Source organism: Anas acuta, chromosome 8 (genome assembly GCF_963932015.1).
Source record: "Anas acuta chromosome 8, bAnaAcu1.1, whole genome shotgun sequence".
Classification (NCBI taxonomy): domain Eukaryota; kingdom Metazoa; phylum Chordata; class Aves; order Anseriformes; family Anatidae; genus Anas; species Anas acuta.
The window spans coordinates 9,130,674-9,147,776 of record NC_088986.1 but is presented as its reverse complement, the minus strand read 5'-3'; the positions used below and the strand labels follow the sequence as shown (position 1 = coordinate 9,147,776).

At 42.2% G+C, this 17,103-nt stretch overlaps 1 protein-coding gene across 1 annotated transcript; it reads left to right on the top strand.

Annotated features, from left to right (window-relative positions):
* The first annotated feature begins 198 nt into the window (after positions 1–198).
* Positions 199–13,968, top strand: CMPK1 (cytidine/uridine monophosphate kinase 1). The gene is made up of 6 exons (XM_068690115.1): positions 199–536; positions 8,236–8,382; positions 9,272–9,424; positions 10,887–10,963; positions 11,043–11,139; positions 11,627–13,968. The coding sequence occupies exons 1-6, from the start codon at positions 462–464 to the stop codon at positions 11,666–11,668; spliced, it is 591 nt and encodes a 196-aa protein (XP_068546216.1). The 5' UTR covers positions 199–461; the 3' UTR covers positions 11,669–13,968.
* Positions 13,969–17,103: the final 3,135 nt, after the last annotated feature.

Here is a 17,103-nt window from a genome sequence, read left to right as displayed (position 1 = left end):
GGCGCCGCCTCCCTCCACATCGCGGCGCGCCCCCTCCCCGCCGAGCCAACCGCCAGCGCGCGCGCGCAGGGCGGGGGGGATTTAAAAACGGGCGAAGAAACGGTCGGGGAAGGGGGGGGGGGGCGCGCATGCGCACTGCGGCGCGGCGGCGTTGCCATGGCGACAGGCGCCATGTTGGGGGCCGGGCCTGGCGGAGCGCGGCCTGCTGCCCCCACCGGCGGCTACCGGCAGCTCGGGCCGCGCGGGGCACGCCGGGTGCTGCGGGGCGCTGAGGCGCCCGGAAGCGCTTTCCCCGCGGCGGGGCCACCTCAGCGCCGGCTCCGCCTCAGCCTCGCACCGCCCGCCAGCCGCCCTCAGCCGCCCCCGGTCTCGGCTGCTGCCGCCGCCGCTCTCCGCTCGGTCGCCGCCCCGCCGCCGCCGCTGTCCTGCTGCTGCTCCGCCGCCGCCGCCTCCTCCTCCTCATGAAGCCCGTCGTCGTCTTCGTCCTCGGCGGGCCCGGGGCGGGCAAGGGGACGCAGTGCGCTCGCATCGTCGAGGTGAGGGCGGTGGGCTCTGGGGGAGGGGGGGGACTACATTTCCCAGCGTGCCCCGCGGCACGGCTGCGGGGGGCTCCTGCGGGCTCGGCCGCGGGGCACGCTGGGGGTTGTAGGCTGCACCCCCCCCCCATTCCCGAGGGCGGGCTGGGCTGGGTGCTGGGGCCAGGGCTGTGGTGCTGGGCACGGCCCAGCCGGCGGGGAGACGTGGCAGGGGTTGGCCGTGTGGCCCTCTGCCGCCTCGGGTAGCGCCCACGGTTGAAATTTGGCTCAGTGCTACGCTATGGTAGAGGTCAGAACGTGTCCTGGCCCCCCAGGAGCCAACCTCGTCTCCTCTTGTTTCAAAGAGCCCCAGGCTGGTGGCACAGCATGACGAGGCGTTTGGCTCTGCTCTTCACGTTTCTCTTCTTCCAAATGCATTTTTACAGTCCTTTGAGATAGAACAGATGCTGAAGAGGAAAAGGTGACTCTTGCACAGTGCAATATTCTCCGCCTAAAAAACAAACAATCAGATTGTAATTACATAGCGCTCAGGTGGGTAATTACAGAAGTAGTTGATGCTTCCAGACGTGTGCGTGTTGGCTTTGAGGTATTTTTGTTCCCTGAGCACATGCATTTTATTTTTTTTTCATGGAAAGCCTTGAAGGATCAAGGTCTATCCATGCCCCAATGAAAAAAAAATGACAGAACTGTAGTAATGCCCATGCTTCTGAATCTGCTGACTGTGGAGGGAAAAAGGGCAAAGCACCCAACCACAAGTCCCAGCGCAGGCACATTTGATGCATCTTCAGTTATGGCAATGCCGTGGCAGTGCTGTTGCAGTTTCTGCATGCTGCCATCACATCCCAGTCCTTGGTACCTATAACTGTGTTAGGCAAATTTGGTGCAGACTGAAAAATGCCATTCAGACTTTAGTTCTGAAGGATTTTAACCTCAAATTATGGACTCTTCAAACTGGCTTATTCCTTAAATTAAGCGGTGGGATGAAAGGTTCGTAATGCTCATAAAGCTGTTTTGGTAAGGTCAAATTCAGTCCCTGGAACGTAGCAAACAAATGAGCTTAAACTGTAGGGAAACTTTTTAGGCTGTCATTAATGGCTTTCACCAAACCATTAGTGTAAGCCTCAGGGCTGAAGAACCTCCTGTGGCTGCTGCCCTGTGTTCAGAAGTATGAATGCCTCTGGCTTGATAGGCTACGGTAATTGGATAAAGACCACTTCAGGAGGAAGGATTCAAATGAATCACTGCTACCCTAATTGTAGTCGCAGCTAAAAACGGAAAACTAACTTTGCTTGTACTGTATTTATTTTCTTTCTAAGCCTAGAAAGAGAAGCCCAAAAGCTAATAAATGGGAACTTGCTTTAATTCTGCTAATCCTGTTTGCTGCGTGGAAAGAAGTTACTGACGGCCTGTGCAGTGGGCTGACTGCAGGAAGCACAAGGGGCTGCTGACAGCAGTGTCTGGCTCTCCCACTCCCTTGGGCAACTCTGCGGGAGTTGCTGGCTAAGCCTTGAGGGAGGGAAGGTCTGGGGTGGCTCCAGTGAGGGCTGGGCTCGGGGGAGTCTGCTGGAAAACTTCAGAAAGAGAGAGCATGAACAGGGAAGTATGGATGAAATGCAATCAAGGCTCTGTTGAGCACCAGATTTTTTTTTAAGCTCACACCATTGGCCTGGCCCTCATAGCCCCCCAGAGAGCCCTAACGCAGGCAGTTGAATGGCCTTTATGCACTCAGTGCTGCCTTCAGGTTGAAAGTGTATTTTTGTTTGGATTTTAAACCCCGTTGGCAGCTTGCCGCAGAGAAAAGGGGCTGCAGCTAAGTAATAATAAACCTCATTCATCTTTGTTGTATAAATGGGCTGATTAATATTAGTTTATGTTAGGAACGAATCCGATCCCGTATCTTGCTCTAAACCTGGAGTTTGTGCTCAACAAAAAGTCAGTATGAACTATAAATACTTCTCAGTTGCTGTACACGCTGGAGATGTGGGACGGAGCACGTCACGTGGAGAGGCCTCTCTCTGCTGAGGTGTGACCCTGTATGATTTTTAGCTTCAAATGACTTTATTCAAAACCACAAGCTCCTGTAGGTGGTTTGTGGAGCTGGCATTAAGTACTACCTGGGAACAATTTCTCAAAAAGTGTTGTAATTGCTTTGCTGACTGTGTTTCTCCCTCCCAGAGAAGGGAGATAGCCATCAGTCATTACAGGTAAGATGTGGATTTCCTAAGTACCAGCCTGCATCGTGGCTGTTCAGATCGCAGCCCCTCATTACGGACCGGGCGTGTATTTGTATCAAGTTTGGACTAAAACGGGGAAGTGATTTGAGGGAAGAATTTGTAATAGCAAGTGAAAATGGGTATTGACACAGTGTACAAAAGGGAGCAGCAGGTAAGTGATTAGGTTTCTTTATCTTTGCAGATAAGGTTTGAAGAGACAGCTGAAGGAGGCTGGTTTCCTCTGATACGGAGGGGAGACTTGTGCGTGTATTCCCTAGGCTCACAGAATTGTCACTGAAATGTAAATTCAGTAGAAATGCTGCTCTATTCCTCCTATTTGGGAGGGGATGAAGCAGAATTCCCTCTTAAGTGCCTGCTCTCTCCCCGCCCTGCAGATTAACTCCCACAGCCTTCCACGGCTGCCTGAGGTAGCGGTCAGCATCTCTGGGATGTTGCAGGGCTCTCTGTGGGGCAGATGTTGGAGCAGGTAGTTGGATGAAGGCATCTGAGTGCATGTTCTTTAGATCTAACCTTCATACTTTCCACAGCGTTTATCTTTCGTGATTGCGAGGTCATTATGTGTATATAGGACAAAATGAATGTTTTATTACTGACTTTTGAACTTTGCTAATGAAGTAGTTATGGTACAGTCAAGGAAAAAATACCTAATTCCTCAAATCTGCACAAAATATGATTTTATTAACTTAAACTTTAAATTTTTACAACCTTTGCCTGAAACACAAAGATCCTTTGGGAGAGGGGAAAAAAGCATAACTAAATAATCTATCTTTGTTTCAAGCAAGATGTCAGCTGTTTTTGTTATTGTTTCTTTGTTTTTTGGCAAGGTGACTCTGCAGGGATTTGGGGTATGCAAAACACCCCTCCCTGCATACGCAAAATGTAATTAATTCCCACCGCAGCCCTAAGCTGGATATTTGTGTTTAAAATTCAGCCCACAAGGTGGGATGCTGAGCCTCGTCTTTCTGCAAGATCATAAATTAGAATCCAAGGGGGAAAAGGTGCTAAGTTGTTTTGGGATGCATGATAGAGATTCTCAGGGGAAAAGAAAACTGCAAAGAAGGCAGTGTATCAGAAACACTCCTGGAAGCAGCAGCAGCAGATTTATTTTTTTGCTGTCATGTGTTAATTGTCCTCTGGAAGTCTGCAGAGAGACAGCGGTAACTTTCTTGAAATAAAATCGTTTTCAGAGTTGTTTGCTCTAAACTCAGTTTTTAAAATCCCTTCCAAGAGTGCCACGTACTGGTAGTCCAGTTAGCTCCGAGTTCTCATAATTGTTCGCTGGAATGTCAGTTCATATTTCTGAACCGTGGCGCTGTTGTGAAACATGGTGAGAGATCATTTAACCCCCCTCAAAAACAAAACAAAAAAATCCCTATATGCTTCCATTTTACAGAACCCAGGCTCGCTCGCTGGGCATTGAATTTAGGACTTTCCCAGCCATCCTGGGTGTCTTTTGTTCAGCTCTGCGTTCCTGAAGCGCTGGGGTGTTCTGTTTGCCCCCCGCTTCCCCAGAGGCGCTATCAGTGGGATCTCCTTTGTGTGTTTTGTTTTTATTAGTGTGGGTTTTGTGCTTTTTTGTTTTGTTTTGCCTTGTGTTTTGTTTTGTTTTCCCCCAGAAGCAAGAATATATCTCTAGCTAGGGAAATCTTTTTTCAATTTTTTTACTGGAATATGCAGACAGAAGGGCTGCTACTGCATGATGATTTATACCTCAAAGTTCTGTTTCTATGTGTAGATTGCCAACGGGGCAGACAAGACTTTTTTAGGTTTAAGCAAAACAAACAAACCCCAAACCCCACACCATGAAGGCTGCATGCTTTACGCGGTTCTATTTTTATTTCTTTACTAGCTCTTGAAGAGGCTATCTGAGAAAATGGGCAACCTTACGAAGCAACTGAAAGTTGCCAGAAGATATGACAGGCCAGAACTAGGGCAATAAAAGTTTGTTTTTTATTTGTTCAGCCCTTTGACTTTCATTTGCAGATTAACAACGATAAGCCAAGATAGGATTCAAGGTCAGAGCAGTAATTTGTGTTGCTCTAGCTTCTTTCTTGGCTTCTGCGCACTCAAGGAACTTCCAAACTGTGTAGCAGAGAGGTGTGCTGCTGGACCACACGGGGCTGAATCAGAAGCAAACCTCGTGCCCCGTGAAAGCTCCAGCGTGGGGTCCCAGCAGCAGCTGATCCATGCTCCTGGTTCCTTCTTACTATGCTGAGGGAGCGGCCAGGCTGAGCTCTGCCACGTTCAGGTGTGGCACGGGTACGAGCCCTCTGCTCTCGTTTGCAGTTCATGTGAATCTACTCGCCTTTCAGCAAACACAACGTAAGGCTTGTGCTGGCTGCAGGCGGATGTTGCAGATCCTGGCTGGCAGATGACAGATGAAGTGGCAGTGGTACGGGGAAGAGAAGGGCGTTCTGGAGAGGCGGCAGGCTTGGGGTTTCATTTGGAGATGTGGCATATCCAGATTGTGCGTCCCAGTTTGCCCTGCTGAGTGGAGCCTGATTTCCCAAGCCTTTGTGCGATGAACAAGCAAGCTGTGCTTCGCTCTCTTGCAGAGCACCGTTAAGGGCTGTTCTAAGTAACACCTCTCAGGTGGGATTGCTAGAAACTTGAACTTGCCTTTCCACTTCAGTCTGCTTTTCGAAAGCAAGGGAGGAAGGTATCTACACTGAAAACAGATTTTCTGTTAGAGACTGGGGTTATGGTTCTCCAAATGTGAAAACAGTTTTGAAAACAATGAGAGCAGCTTATATGGTAGCTCTTTGATGATTTCTTCTTTTTTTTTTTCTTCTAGAAGGGCGTGCCTGTTAACTAGCATAGTGGAAAACATTATCTATGAAATGTTTTAGAATAGTGAATTGTTTATTTTCCAAGGTCTAGAAGTCTGTCCAGATCTTAGGTGCATGGCATCCAAGTATTTTATTTTTTTGTTTGTTTAACCTGGTTGCTATTTTAAGCCGACCTTTCAGCCGTCAGCTAATGTTATGGATCTACTCTAAAAGAATGTATGCATTCTTCTGGGAGAATTGGAGGAACTGCTTTTTCATTGTTTGGAAGTCACAGCCCTCTCTTTCTGATTTCAGAGAAGTGGTTGCAACAGGTTCCATCTTGGGGATTGCATCGCGATGGGCTTGGCGCTGCTGGAAAGTGCTGGCACAATGCGAACTTGCAAGGCGTGAGAGCATTTAGCCTGGTGGTGCAGTAACATTACAGTCTCTTTTGCGAGCTCTTGGGGAAAGTTAAGGTTTTGTCTGCTTCAGGACACTTGCTGAGGGTTTGTCTCGCCGAAGATGAAAGAAAACTTTGTGTCCTGGGCACATGGCTTGATTAAAACTGGCAAGAGCAGCATGAGCACCACGTCCCTGCAGCCTGCTGCGTATAGACTCGCAGTCAGGCCTTTCTCTGTGCTTGTTTGTGTTGTTTAAACTGACATGTTGTCTTTGGCTCTTGCGCTCAGAGCAGTTAACAAATAGATGTTTTGCCACTGAAGGAGAAGTTTGTTTTCCTTATTGCCTGGTTAATCCGTTCTGAAGGTTACTCCAGAAGACAACTTACTATTATCTAAAACAACTCTATTTATACAGCAGCACTTTAAAACACTTCTATCTTTTACTTTCCCGTTCAGCCGTTAAAAAATAATTTAGTTTGCTACTGCAAAGGACAGAGAATTCCAAAAATTGTCTGACTCAAGTTTCTTTTCATGCATGAAAAGGGACATGCCAAGGAAAATTAAATGGTTTGGTAATCCTCTAAAACAGAAGGGATTATATTTTTCCTCCTGTTTTCTTCTTCGTAGAAACTTAATGTGAAAAACATCATCGTTCTTTACTTCACCAAGGCCTGCATGTTAATTTGGGGTTCAGCAGAGTAAGGTTTCGTGCTTAAGAGAAAAGATTTACTTGGGTTTACGGCTTCTGTAGTCCATAGTTAATATGTAGATTTGCAGTTAAATAGGCATGTCCAAATGCAATGCACATGAAAGCAGGAGTACAGAGAGCTTACAGAAGATATTTGTGGAGGTTTTTCTTCACAGTTACTTAAAGCAAAATCTTGTTTCCTTTTCTTTCCAGATGTGTAGAGTTTTGGAGATTTAGGTAATTATATCCCTTCTTAAATTATGACTATGCAGAACTAACTTTCCACGCTTTTGTGGGTGAAATTGGAAAGCAACTGAAATGTTTTTAAAGCCACTTAGTGGGTTGTGTAATATTTCTGTTGTACTTAGTCCAGTAGCCAAGTTTTTAAATCCCAAGTTCACAGCCTGAAAAAGCATTTAGGCACATTACTATGCTGCTCAGGCACCATTTTTGAAATTTGCTTCAGATGTTGCTGCAGCCGAGCTGATAACCCTGAAGTAATTTGCTGCTGCTTTTGTTTTGTAGCAAAAACTTCAGGATAAGTATGTATAGGTGTACTCTGTCTTGGGTGTATAGATAGCTTAGGTAATCGCCCAGGAGGTGTATTTATTGCCCGTTTAGCTTAAGCATTCGTTAAAGAGATGTCTTTACATCTGTTTTTAAGGACTATATTTGTTCAAGGAGTACACTTGGTTAGTTTTCTTCTGATGCTAAATGAGCTGAGCAAGTGATTGTTTTGTGATCTGAATTTTCCCTTATAACAACATGTTTCTCTTTGGTAAGATCTCCCATGGACCGATTAATCTGCTCACAGCCCGCATCTGAGCCTCCCCCAAGGGCAGCCCTCTGAGTTTTGGTCACCTCCTTCCTGGGGAAGGATGAACACAGGGCAGGTGTGCGGGGCTGGGTTTGGAGCAGCGTGTGGGCAGGACTGTTTGCTGGCAGCAGTGCTTTCTGTTGGTTCAAGGCATCTGTGCACCTGCACTCTTAGATGCAGTTATAAGTGATGCGACCAAGGCAGAGGAGGAAGTTGCTGTCAGACCTACAACTAGAAAATAAGGACGCTGCTGTGCTTAAAGCATGCCTCCAGCTGCAAAGAAGCAGGAATTGGTTTGTGTGCTTTTTTTTTTTTTTTGATTTACCCGTTGTGTAAACCTAGCAGTGAAAGACAGTCTTAAAATTTTGAAGAGGCCGTCAGTCAGTCGGTCAAATCTGGCTTTATTGTGTGGAGAAGTGAGGTACTGGAATTGTGTTGGATGAGGTGTAGCTTCTATCAAGTTTGGTGCTTGTTAAATGTCTCATGCACAGTGTAATGTTTCAAGAAGTGCCTCGGGCACTTTGAGACTTTCTCATTTTCAAATGGGACATTACCTTTGAAAACAGGATGCGAATATCTGACCAAGGCCGTGTGAACCATTTAGCCCAAGAATCTCTCTTGCTTTGCTTTCAGTGCGTCCTGAAGATGGAACAGATCTGCCACTAGCAAGCTGCTATTTCTGATATTTTTCTATTGTAGTACAAAGATAAATGTCACTGATAGTGTTGACTGATGTAACCTTGCATGTGTACTAATTCAAGGGCATCTGCCTGTTTTTTTGCATGTTTCAGAAATACGGCTACACGCACCTTTCTGCTGGCGACCTCCTTCGAGATGAACGAAAAAGGCCGGGCTCACAGTATGGAGAACTCATTGAGAACTACATTAAGGAGGGAGAAATCGTACCAGTTGAAATAACAATCAGCTTGTTGAAGAGGGTGAGGAAAGGGCTATTTCCTTTCTAGCTCACTCTTGCAGACTAAGTGACAAAGCAGTGGCAGTGTTCTTCAAGAACTGCCTGTTTTCCAATGTAGTATGAGCAGTATGGAATAGCAGACACAGGTGCACACTGCATGCTGTGCTTCTCTCAGCAATTAGTCATGCTGCTGGCTGGGAGGCAGTGGGTGATGGCCTCTGATACCTAGGGATCTGTGAGAATTTAAATTTTTCTTTTTATGTTCTTCTAGGGAAACAAATGAAATTGTGTATTTCTCACTTCCCTTAGCACGCTGTAGGGCTTAGTGGTCAGATCAGTCATGTGAGAGTGTAGGGTGAAGGCATTAAAATTATTAAGTTTCTGTAAGTTTTAACAAAATAGACAGCCAGGTGAAGGAAAGGGGAAGAGCACCTGCTAATGTTCCTATGGAAGGAGAAACTCCAGTGTTCATCCTTATTTAGATGTCCAGGAAAATAATCAGAGCATCTCCTTTGTGACAGAAAAAGCTTCTGTTGCTCATACAACTAATTTTCTCTGGAGTTTTTTCCATTAGACTTAATTCTAGACCAGGAACAGTTTGGCATCTTACACTGGTATGTGCTGTTACACAATATTGCAGAATATAACAAACAAGCCCAGCTTTAAAAGTTTGAGATACTGAGCTTTATGAAATGGTGCATTCAGTTCAAGAGGAGGCTCTATTGTTGCATCAGAGAAATAAAGAGAACACATTGAAGGTGACACAAAAAAAAAAAAACCACTCTGTAAATCTGCAATAACTCTAAGAGAAATACTTATTAATTTGCCATATGAACACTTTGGGGGTGATTGAGTAAGTTGCTAGATAATTGCATGTGCAGGGGATCTTGAATTGAATTCTCTTCTGGCAGGCTATGGATCAAACAATGGCTGCTAATTCCCAGAAGAACAAGTTCTTGATTGATGGATTTCCCAGAAATGAAGATAATCTTCAAGGCTGGAATAAGACTATGGATGGAAAGGCGGATGTTTCTTTTGTTCTGTTTTTTGATTGCGACAACGAGGTAATGAAGTGTGTTAGCCTAACTTCTTTTCTTGCTGTATTGTGAGATTCACTGCAGAACGATAAAACTCAGTTGGGTAGTGAATCTTTCAATATCAAGGGACTGGTGTTGGAGTAGAAGGAAAACTTGATTTGTGAGTTTCAGGCATTTTGGCAACTTGTTTCTGCAGATGAAGAACTGCAGGCTTTTGCAATAGCAAGTGAGTAATTACACTTGGTACAATCGTCTGCAAATAAATTTTACTGAAGAAGCACTTCAAAGAATTGCATTCTGGAGCGTTTATAAAAGCTTTAAATATATTAAACAATCATTTGATTCATGTTCAAAAAACATTGCTCTGTTTACTCTTAAAGATTTCAGGCTACTTGTTTGGTAGCAATGTTTGCTTTAATTCTAAAGTGCTGACAGCGTAAGTCTTAATTTTCATAGTTGTGAGCTGTGCTGTAGGATACCTCATAATCAAAATTGTATTCAGCAAGTCATTAATTATAAGGGTTTTTTGACAATGATACATTATATTAATTAAACAAATGCCATGATATGCTGTCTCTTTAATATGACAGTGCCCTTGAGGGATTAAAAACTGATAGTAAAATAACATCTTAATCTGGCTTTCTCCCTTTCCCCCAATTTTCTAAGAAATGTTGCTATTTTTTTCTTAATTGCAAAGTTTTTTAGTCTCAACAAGTGTGGGTCTATTTTTCTGCTTAATAAAGAAAATAAAAGGTTAAGTGAAAACTTTCATTGAGGGTGTGTTGATTTTGAGATTCTAATTTTTACTATAGATGTACTTCGTAGGAAAAAAAAAATCACCTAACTGTTGTCCTCTTGCATGCGTAAGGTAAATATACTCATGAGGTGTACACGTGTCAGCATTGCTTACTTTACTTTAGGCTTCAAAACTAACAGTTCAACGGGCAGCCTTTGAGTATGGTTTTATAATTTTTACTGAGACTTTGCTTTTTAAATCTTCTTATGGCAATGCCAAGCAAAAATAGTATAACTTTGAATAAATTAACGTGTCGTCTTACATAAATTCTTGAGACAACACACTGACTCTTTTTCAGTGTAAGCATATATTGGTAGTCTAGTCTGACATTGTGCTTTTCAGATCAGAACACATCCATGAAAATCAGATATTTTCTTCTTTAAATGTCTCAAGTTGGAGTCTTATTCACACCACAGAACTTGATGTTGCTTTTGCTTCCACTGACCCTAATTCCATTTTAAGAACTTGCATCTTAATAAACTGGTGAAATGTAAAGCTGTCATCCTTTTTCTGTGGAATAATCTTAACTCCCTATGTGATATCTGGCTTACATAAATCTGATCTGGACAATATTTTGTATGTCTGGGCTATCTAGATTTGTTACTAATTCATAATTTATTTTGTTTTGCTCCTGCTTTTCAGGTAAGCACATTGTGTTTGCGGTTATGATCATCCTTTTGATGTCTTTTGTAGATATGTATTGGTCGCTGTCTTGAAAGAGGCAAGAGCAGTGGTAGAAGTGATGATAATCGGGAGAGTCTGGAAAAAAGGTACTATATCCAAAACTTTTCAGTTCTCTTCTGTTTTAATGTTATTATGTAAATAAATGCATTCTTTGCTTTCTCCTAGAATTCATACATATCTGCAGTCTACTAAGCCTATAATAGACTTATATGAGAGAATGGGAAAAGTCAGAAAAGTGGATGCCTCTAAATCTGTTGATGAAGTAAGTATGTAAGCCTGAAAACATGGGGATGGTAGTGGGCGGGCTACATATTTATGGCATTCTTCTTGTTTGTATGTATGGTCAGTGAAGCTAATTAGGCAGTGATTTCTGAATGAGTTTATTACTGAAGGAGGTTGTGGAACTTTCATTTTGACTTGTAAAGAACTAATTGAGATAGGAATAACCAAGAAATCAATTTGTTCTGCTTGAACATGAGCCGGACTAAAAAGATTTTTATTGTTTCTGTGTTCAACAGTTTCTTGGCTTTTTCACTTTCATGAGATCTCGCTTTTCTGAAATATTTATTATTGTTCTTATGTCCCGCTTTCCCAGTGTTGGTGCCAATTTTTCTATTGAAGAATCACTATGAAAATTCTAAGAAAAACATCTTTAAATACTATCAATTATTGTGTGCTGGATTAACTTGAAGTGACTGTTTACCTAACACTTCATAAAATTAATAACGTTTTAATCTCTCTCTTTTTAGGTTTTTGAAAAAGTTGTACAAATTTTTGACAAAGAAGGCTAATTCCCAGCTTGAAAGTTCGTTTAAACTTGTGCTTGAATCTTGCTTGAATAGCTGCTACTGCAGTCCACTCTTTGTAATTGTTTTAAAAGGTTTTTTATTGTTTTTCACATATTGATTGATGATTGAAAAAGCAGTTAATTACAAACGTATCTGTTTTTTTTGATAGGAAATAATTTCTCGTGGCTAAAGTATACAAGTTTCAGGGTTCTCCATTAGTATGAGTTCAGTTGCTCATGTGGCAAAATCACAGTTAAAACACATCTCTGAAGAGACTATACTGTCACAGTTCTGTGCCTGTCATGGGTGGCCCTTCTTTGTTGTCATGCACCTGTCTTAAGGATCAACTAAACAACAACATTAAGCAATGAGGGACCTGTGTGCCCATGTTTGTCTTTCGGATGTTTGGACCAATTTGAGGAAACATTTTTTTCAGAGTATAATTTTTGTCACAGAGTTCCCTGTTGCCCCCAAACGTGTATTCTGTAAGTAAAACTACAGTTAGTATGAGAATCTGTTTTAGCAGTTCTCACAAAACTATTTAATATGCTGTTCAGCAATAGACATACAAAGTAGTTTATGGAAAATGGTGCTGTCTTATGATTCTGGGTGTAAACTGTCTTGTAAGTTCCTGACTATCTGGATGACACGACCCTGGGCTTTGCCTTGTCTTCGTTTCCAAAAAGTTGAGAATATCATTTCAAAGTCAGGTCAGTTTTCCATTCTCATTTGCTTTGAATGATAGTTTAGTTCTTAATTATGGCATGACCTTCACAAGGTGCGAAACTCTTAAATAGTGTACATTAAGCAAAATCTTCTAATAGTTCTGTCTTTTGTAACAAGTGGAAGGGATTTCCTGTATTATAATTACTGAAATACTGTGTTACTGAATGCTTTAAGGTTTATTACTTGGGGAAATATTTTTATGGTTAAACTTATAAATTTGTTTCCCTAAAAGTATATAATTTTAATAGTTGCTTTGAAAAGTTTGTAAATGATTGCACTTTTGTTATTATGTGGTCAGCTGAAGGGAAAATATCTGCAGAAAAAGTCCCATTCTCTTAAACAGATTGGGTCCTGCTTTATCACATTCTCTTGCATTAGTATAGTCAGCAGCAATAATAGTTGGGAGAAGCAGATAACTAGCTGAAAAACGGTATTTTAAGTGTTTGTACAGATGTGATGTAATTCTACCTTCTGTTTAAAGTAACCTCCCCCCATAAGACTAGCATGCATATGGGCCCAACCATGCATTCCTTGCACACCCTGAGCTTTCACTGAAGAAGCCCCAAGAAGGCTTGAGGATGGGTGTTTTAACTAATTTTAGTGATAGGATTCTTCTTGCTACATTAACTGACATTACTATTGGTTTGTGATGGGCTGCAAATTACAGGGAATTGCAGTTAGAAAATTTGAGGATTCAGCTTTTCTTTATTGCTGACTTTCTATATTTAAAGAAAGCTTTAAATTAAGCCAAGTTCTAATTAGAATTAGTTTTGTTGGTCCTCATCCTGTGCTCTGATGTGTGCAGGCAGGTTTGTATTTGCATGAATACTCATTTTACTGAGGTTCCTGCTACTGTTGGACTGGGAAGAGGTGGATACGGAAATAAAGGGTAAACTACAGGATTTTTCCAGTATGGTGGTAGTTCAAACAAAGGACTGAGCACAAATACCTGTTTACTATTGCAGAATATATGGACCATGATTACTTCTGTTAGTATAGGAGGCTAATGCTTTTGCTTTATGAATTTTCCTTTAAAATAAATAAGTAAATCATGGAATGTAATTCTTATTGTATAAGTATGCTGACATAGGATAGGACCCAGTGAAACTACACTTCTGATGTGAAGGCTAAAATCAGGACGTTTTTCAAGACTTCAAGCAGGATTCTTTAATCTCCTTAGAGATTTAATTATCTTTGTTTCTAAGTTACTGGCTCTTACAAATTCTGCTGAGGAAAGAATATCTGTTTTTTCTCATCGTATACTTTTCTATGTATTTAAGTGCTAAAACAAACAAAAAACCCTTTAGAGCAAGTTATTTCTTTTTGTTGTTTTTTATTTTTAAAGACAAATGTTTTGGCAATACTGAATTTGGAGTGGATTGTAATGTCTGTACAAAGACTAGTTATTTTTGTCCTTTTATTTATTGAAGATGCCATTAAATGTTACAAAATCTTTCAAGTTGGATTTAAAATTGAAATGAAGATTAAAGGTAATATGCCAATGTGTTGTGCCCACTTAGCAGCAAAACTGTACACAGAATTTGAGAAGATCGAATAAACTTTGTTCTGTGGCTTAATAGGAGTGCTTGGCTTAATTTCTCTGTACATATTTATGAAAAACAATATATATGTACACTTCATGTATCTTGCATGGACAAACACACGGATATGTCTATAAAGGTTCAGCTTTCAGCATCAGAACTGAAGTCCTGAAGAGATGAGAACTCCGCAGGCATTTCCCTAATCTTTCTTGATTTCTTGACCTTTTCTTGATTATATAGGTTTGTCAAGTTACTACATTCTTACAGTTCTGCAGCAATAATTCGTTTGGAATGTCTGTGAAAGAAATGGGACTTGGGAAGTGGACCAGGAAACCTGATCCTGTTGTGTGGCTACTGTTAGAGATTTATTTTTTTTTTATTTCCCTTGCTTCCTTGCTCAATCACTGACTTCTTGGATGCTTTTCTGCTACTCTGCATCACAAGTTTATGTGCTTTGCTGGAGATTGTGTTCTTAAAGGAGCTTTTCTTCCATTTAGGGTACTTTTAGTCTAGATGCATCAGTTAAGAACTTGCTTTTGGACACTGGTCATGATTGCCCTTCAGGATAGACAAACTGAAAACTGTTTTGGATATCGGTGGAAGCAGGATTGGTGCAGCATATTTTTTTTTTAAAGACAAACACAAAAATGGAGAGGTTGCCAGGCTTATTTTAAGTCTTCATATTTCACAGAGAGGTTTGTCACAAATGAGTTGTTTATTCACATGTAGGTTTCCAGTAAACAACATGCTGAACTTGAAACCTTACTCTGGAAAGATTTGCACAGCTGGCCTGAAAGGAACGGGAAAAGCAGGGAATTTTCCAACCCGTGTAGGTAGCTTTCTGCTGGTAAAACTGTGTAACCAAATGTTATTTTAAAAACTGTTGCTGAAAGCTTACTCTGAGGATGTGGAGTCTCCTAGGGGACAGACCGACAAGGGTAAGACTCTGGTAGCTTGTCCCAAAGCAAGCTTTCCTCTCCCATAGGTAGGAGAGGTGAACTGAAAATCCTTGCCAGAAAGGTGCTGATTTGTCAGGGGAGTGGGGCAGGAGAGACTGGTGTGGAGAAGACTGCAAGCACGGAGCATAGGATTGCCGCAGTATAAGATATTCCCTACTGACAACATTTGTCCTTAATAAAAAGAGGTGGTTTGTGAGGGAATTCCAAGATCTTATGCAAAACAGCAGGGAAATCCGTGTGCTGCTGCCCAGGCTCAATTGAGGAGAATGGGAGAGTTAAAATGGGAAAAAAAAAAAAATTGGCTCAGTCTGGAGCTGCCAACTGTTGTTATCTGTTGGCAGTTTCAAAGCTGCCAGCAGTTAGGAAAGTTACGGCTTAGTGGGCTACTTTCCTGCTTAGTTTGAAGTTCAGTACCAGTTCGGTCCCTGTTGTGAAGCAGATGTCTCTGAAAGCTGCGATCTGTGGCTGCTCGGTTGGCCTTCTGCTCAGGTGGGGCCGACACGCTGAAGAAGAGCAGAGCAGATTACTGCTTCGAGGCTGGTTGCATGGGGCCGTGTGCTTGCTGTAGCCTGAAGATCCCTGGACTAACGGCTGGCTAATAGTGAAAACTGCAAGACGATGCAAAGATGATTCAGCTAATCGGGTAACAAAGGAGACAGCAACAAAAATATTAAGACTTTGGATTGCATAGAGCAGCAGCTCTCGCCCTCTTTTGATCTGCAGACCTTTACAAATCTTCCAGTGGAGATACGGGAGCATAGATGAATTTAATCCTGCTGCTCTCAGCTATTTTTCATGGATTGCTTAGTTTAAGATGGTGGTTTTCAGCCTGTGGTCTGTAGAGTATTTGTTGGTAACAATAGATGTCTTTATTGAGTCTGTTAATCTGCTCAGCTGAAGTATTCTCTATCCTCTTTGCTTTCTGCCTTTTAATGTCTTTTCCTTACCTTTCTGAATTGCAGATACTCTTTGGGATGGCGAAGGGGTGCTCTTACCAATCTCTGTTCCTTGCAAAAGCAGCAAAATCTTAAAGTACCACCAGCCTACTGCTGTTTCTGCCAGCGAGCTTGGTGCATAATCTGTTACAAAACTGATAATAAAGCGTGTTGTGCTATTTTTTAACTATAGAAAATCTTTGTAGTACCTGTGCTCTTTTCTCCTGTGAGATCAGATGTGCCCATCTTGCTTCAGCACAATACTTAGCAGCAGCTGCATGAAAAAACCTCAGTCAGTAGACACTGAACTAGCAGTGACCTGTCATGCTTCGATGGGAGCAAGTGAGATGATTGAGGAGGGGAGTAAAGATACTTAAGGAAGCTCAGTCAATTCTGCTCCACTAGTCAGACTCCGGCTTTAGATACCTATCTGTTCTGCGCGGCAGTGATGCTTGGATTTACTCTAGCTCATCTTTTCACAATTATGCTGGATAGAAATTCATACAAATGCGCTCCCTGCCTAGAAGTTGGTTGTCTCCGCTTGTTCTCTGCCACCTTGAATTTCAGGAGTTACAGGGGCAGGAATTTACCTTGGGGTAAAGCTATAGATCCTAAAATGGGCAGAATGAGGACAAATTGAGCCATTCTTGTGAAGAGCTAGATGCACAGCTCATTTCGCTGCGAGCAGCGGTGCCAGGCTATTTTGTCATCCTGGTTTATAACTGTATTCAGACAGCAAAAGAGAAATCTTCTCTTCCCCCTCAAATATTTGGCAGAAAGCTTGCTTTTGTCTAAAATGCTCCTTAAGTACTGTGCAAAACATTCAATGCTAAACCAAATAACAGTTTGAGTTGTGCTTTTTCTTTCTAATTTACAAATAGGAGGGTTTGGTTTAGTTTCATGTAATAGCCCGCTGCAGCGAGACAACTCTTGGAAAATGCAAGGCGCCATCCCAAAAGATATTATCTGTTTTATTCTGGAGGGCTTTTTAGCACAATGCAGTTCCTTTATGGTAAGAAACAGCAAGGACTGCGGGATTGCTGGGCAGCTCTCAGGGTAAGTATGATGATATACGATGGTATATGGAAATGGTATCTTATAAAGCAGATCCCTTTGCACAAAGCTAAATGTCTGTGCTCAGCACACGTTTTCGTTCAGTGCTGTGAGATGTGAAAAGGTATTTTGGGATGACTTCTCATTTGGATCAAGTCTTTGGAATGAAGCTCAATCTATCATGGGGGACTTCAGGGATTACCAGAATCTGTCAAGGTACTTGG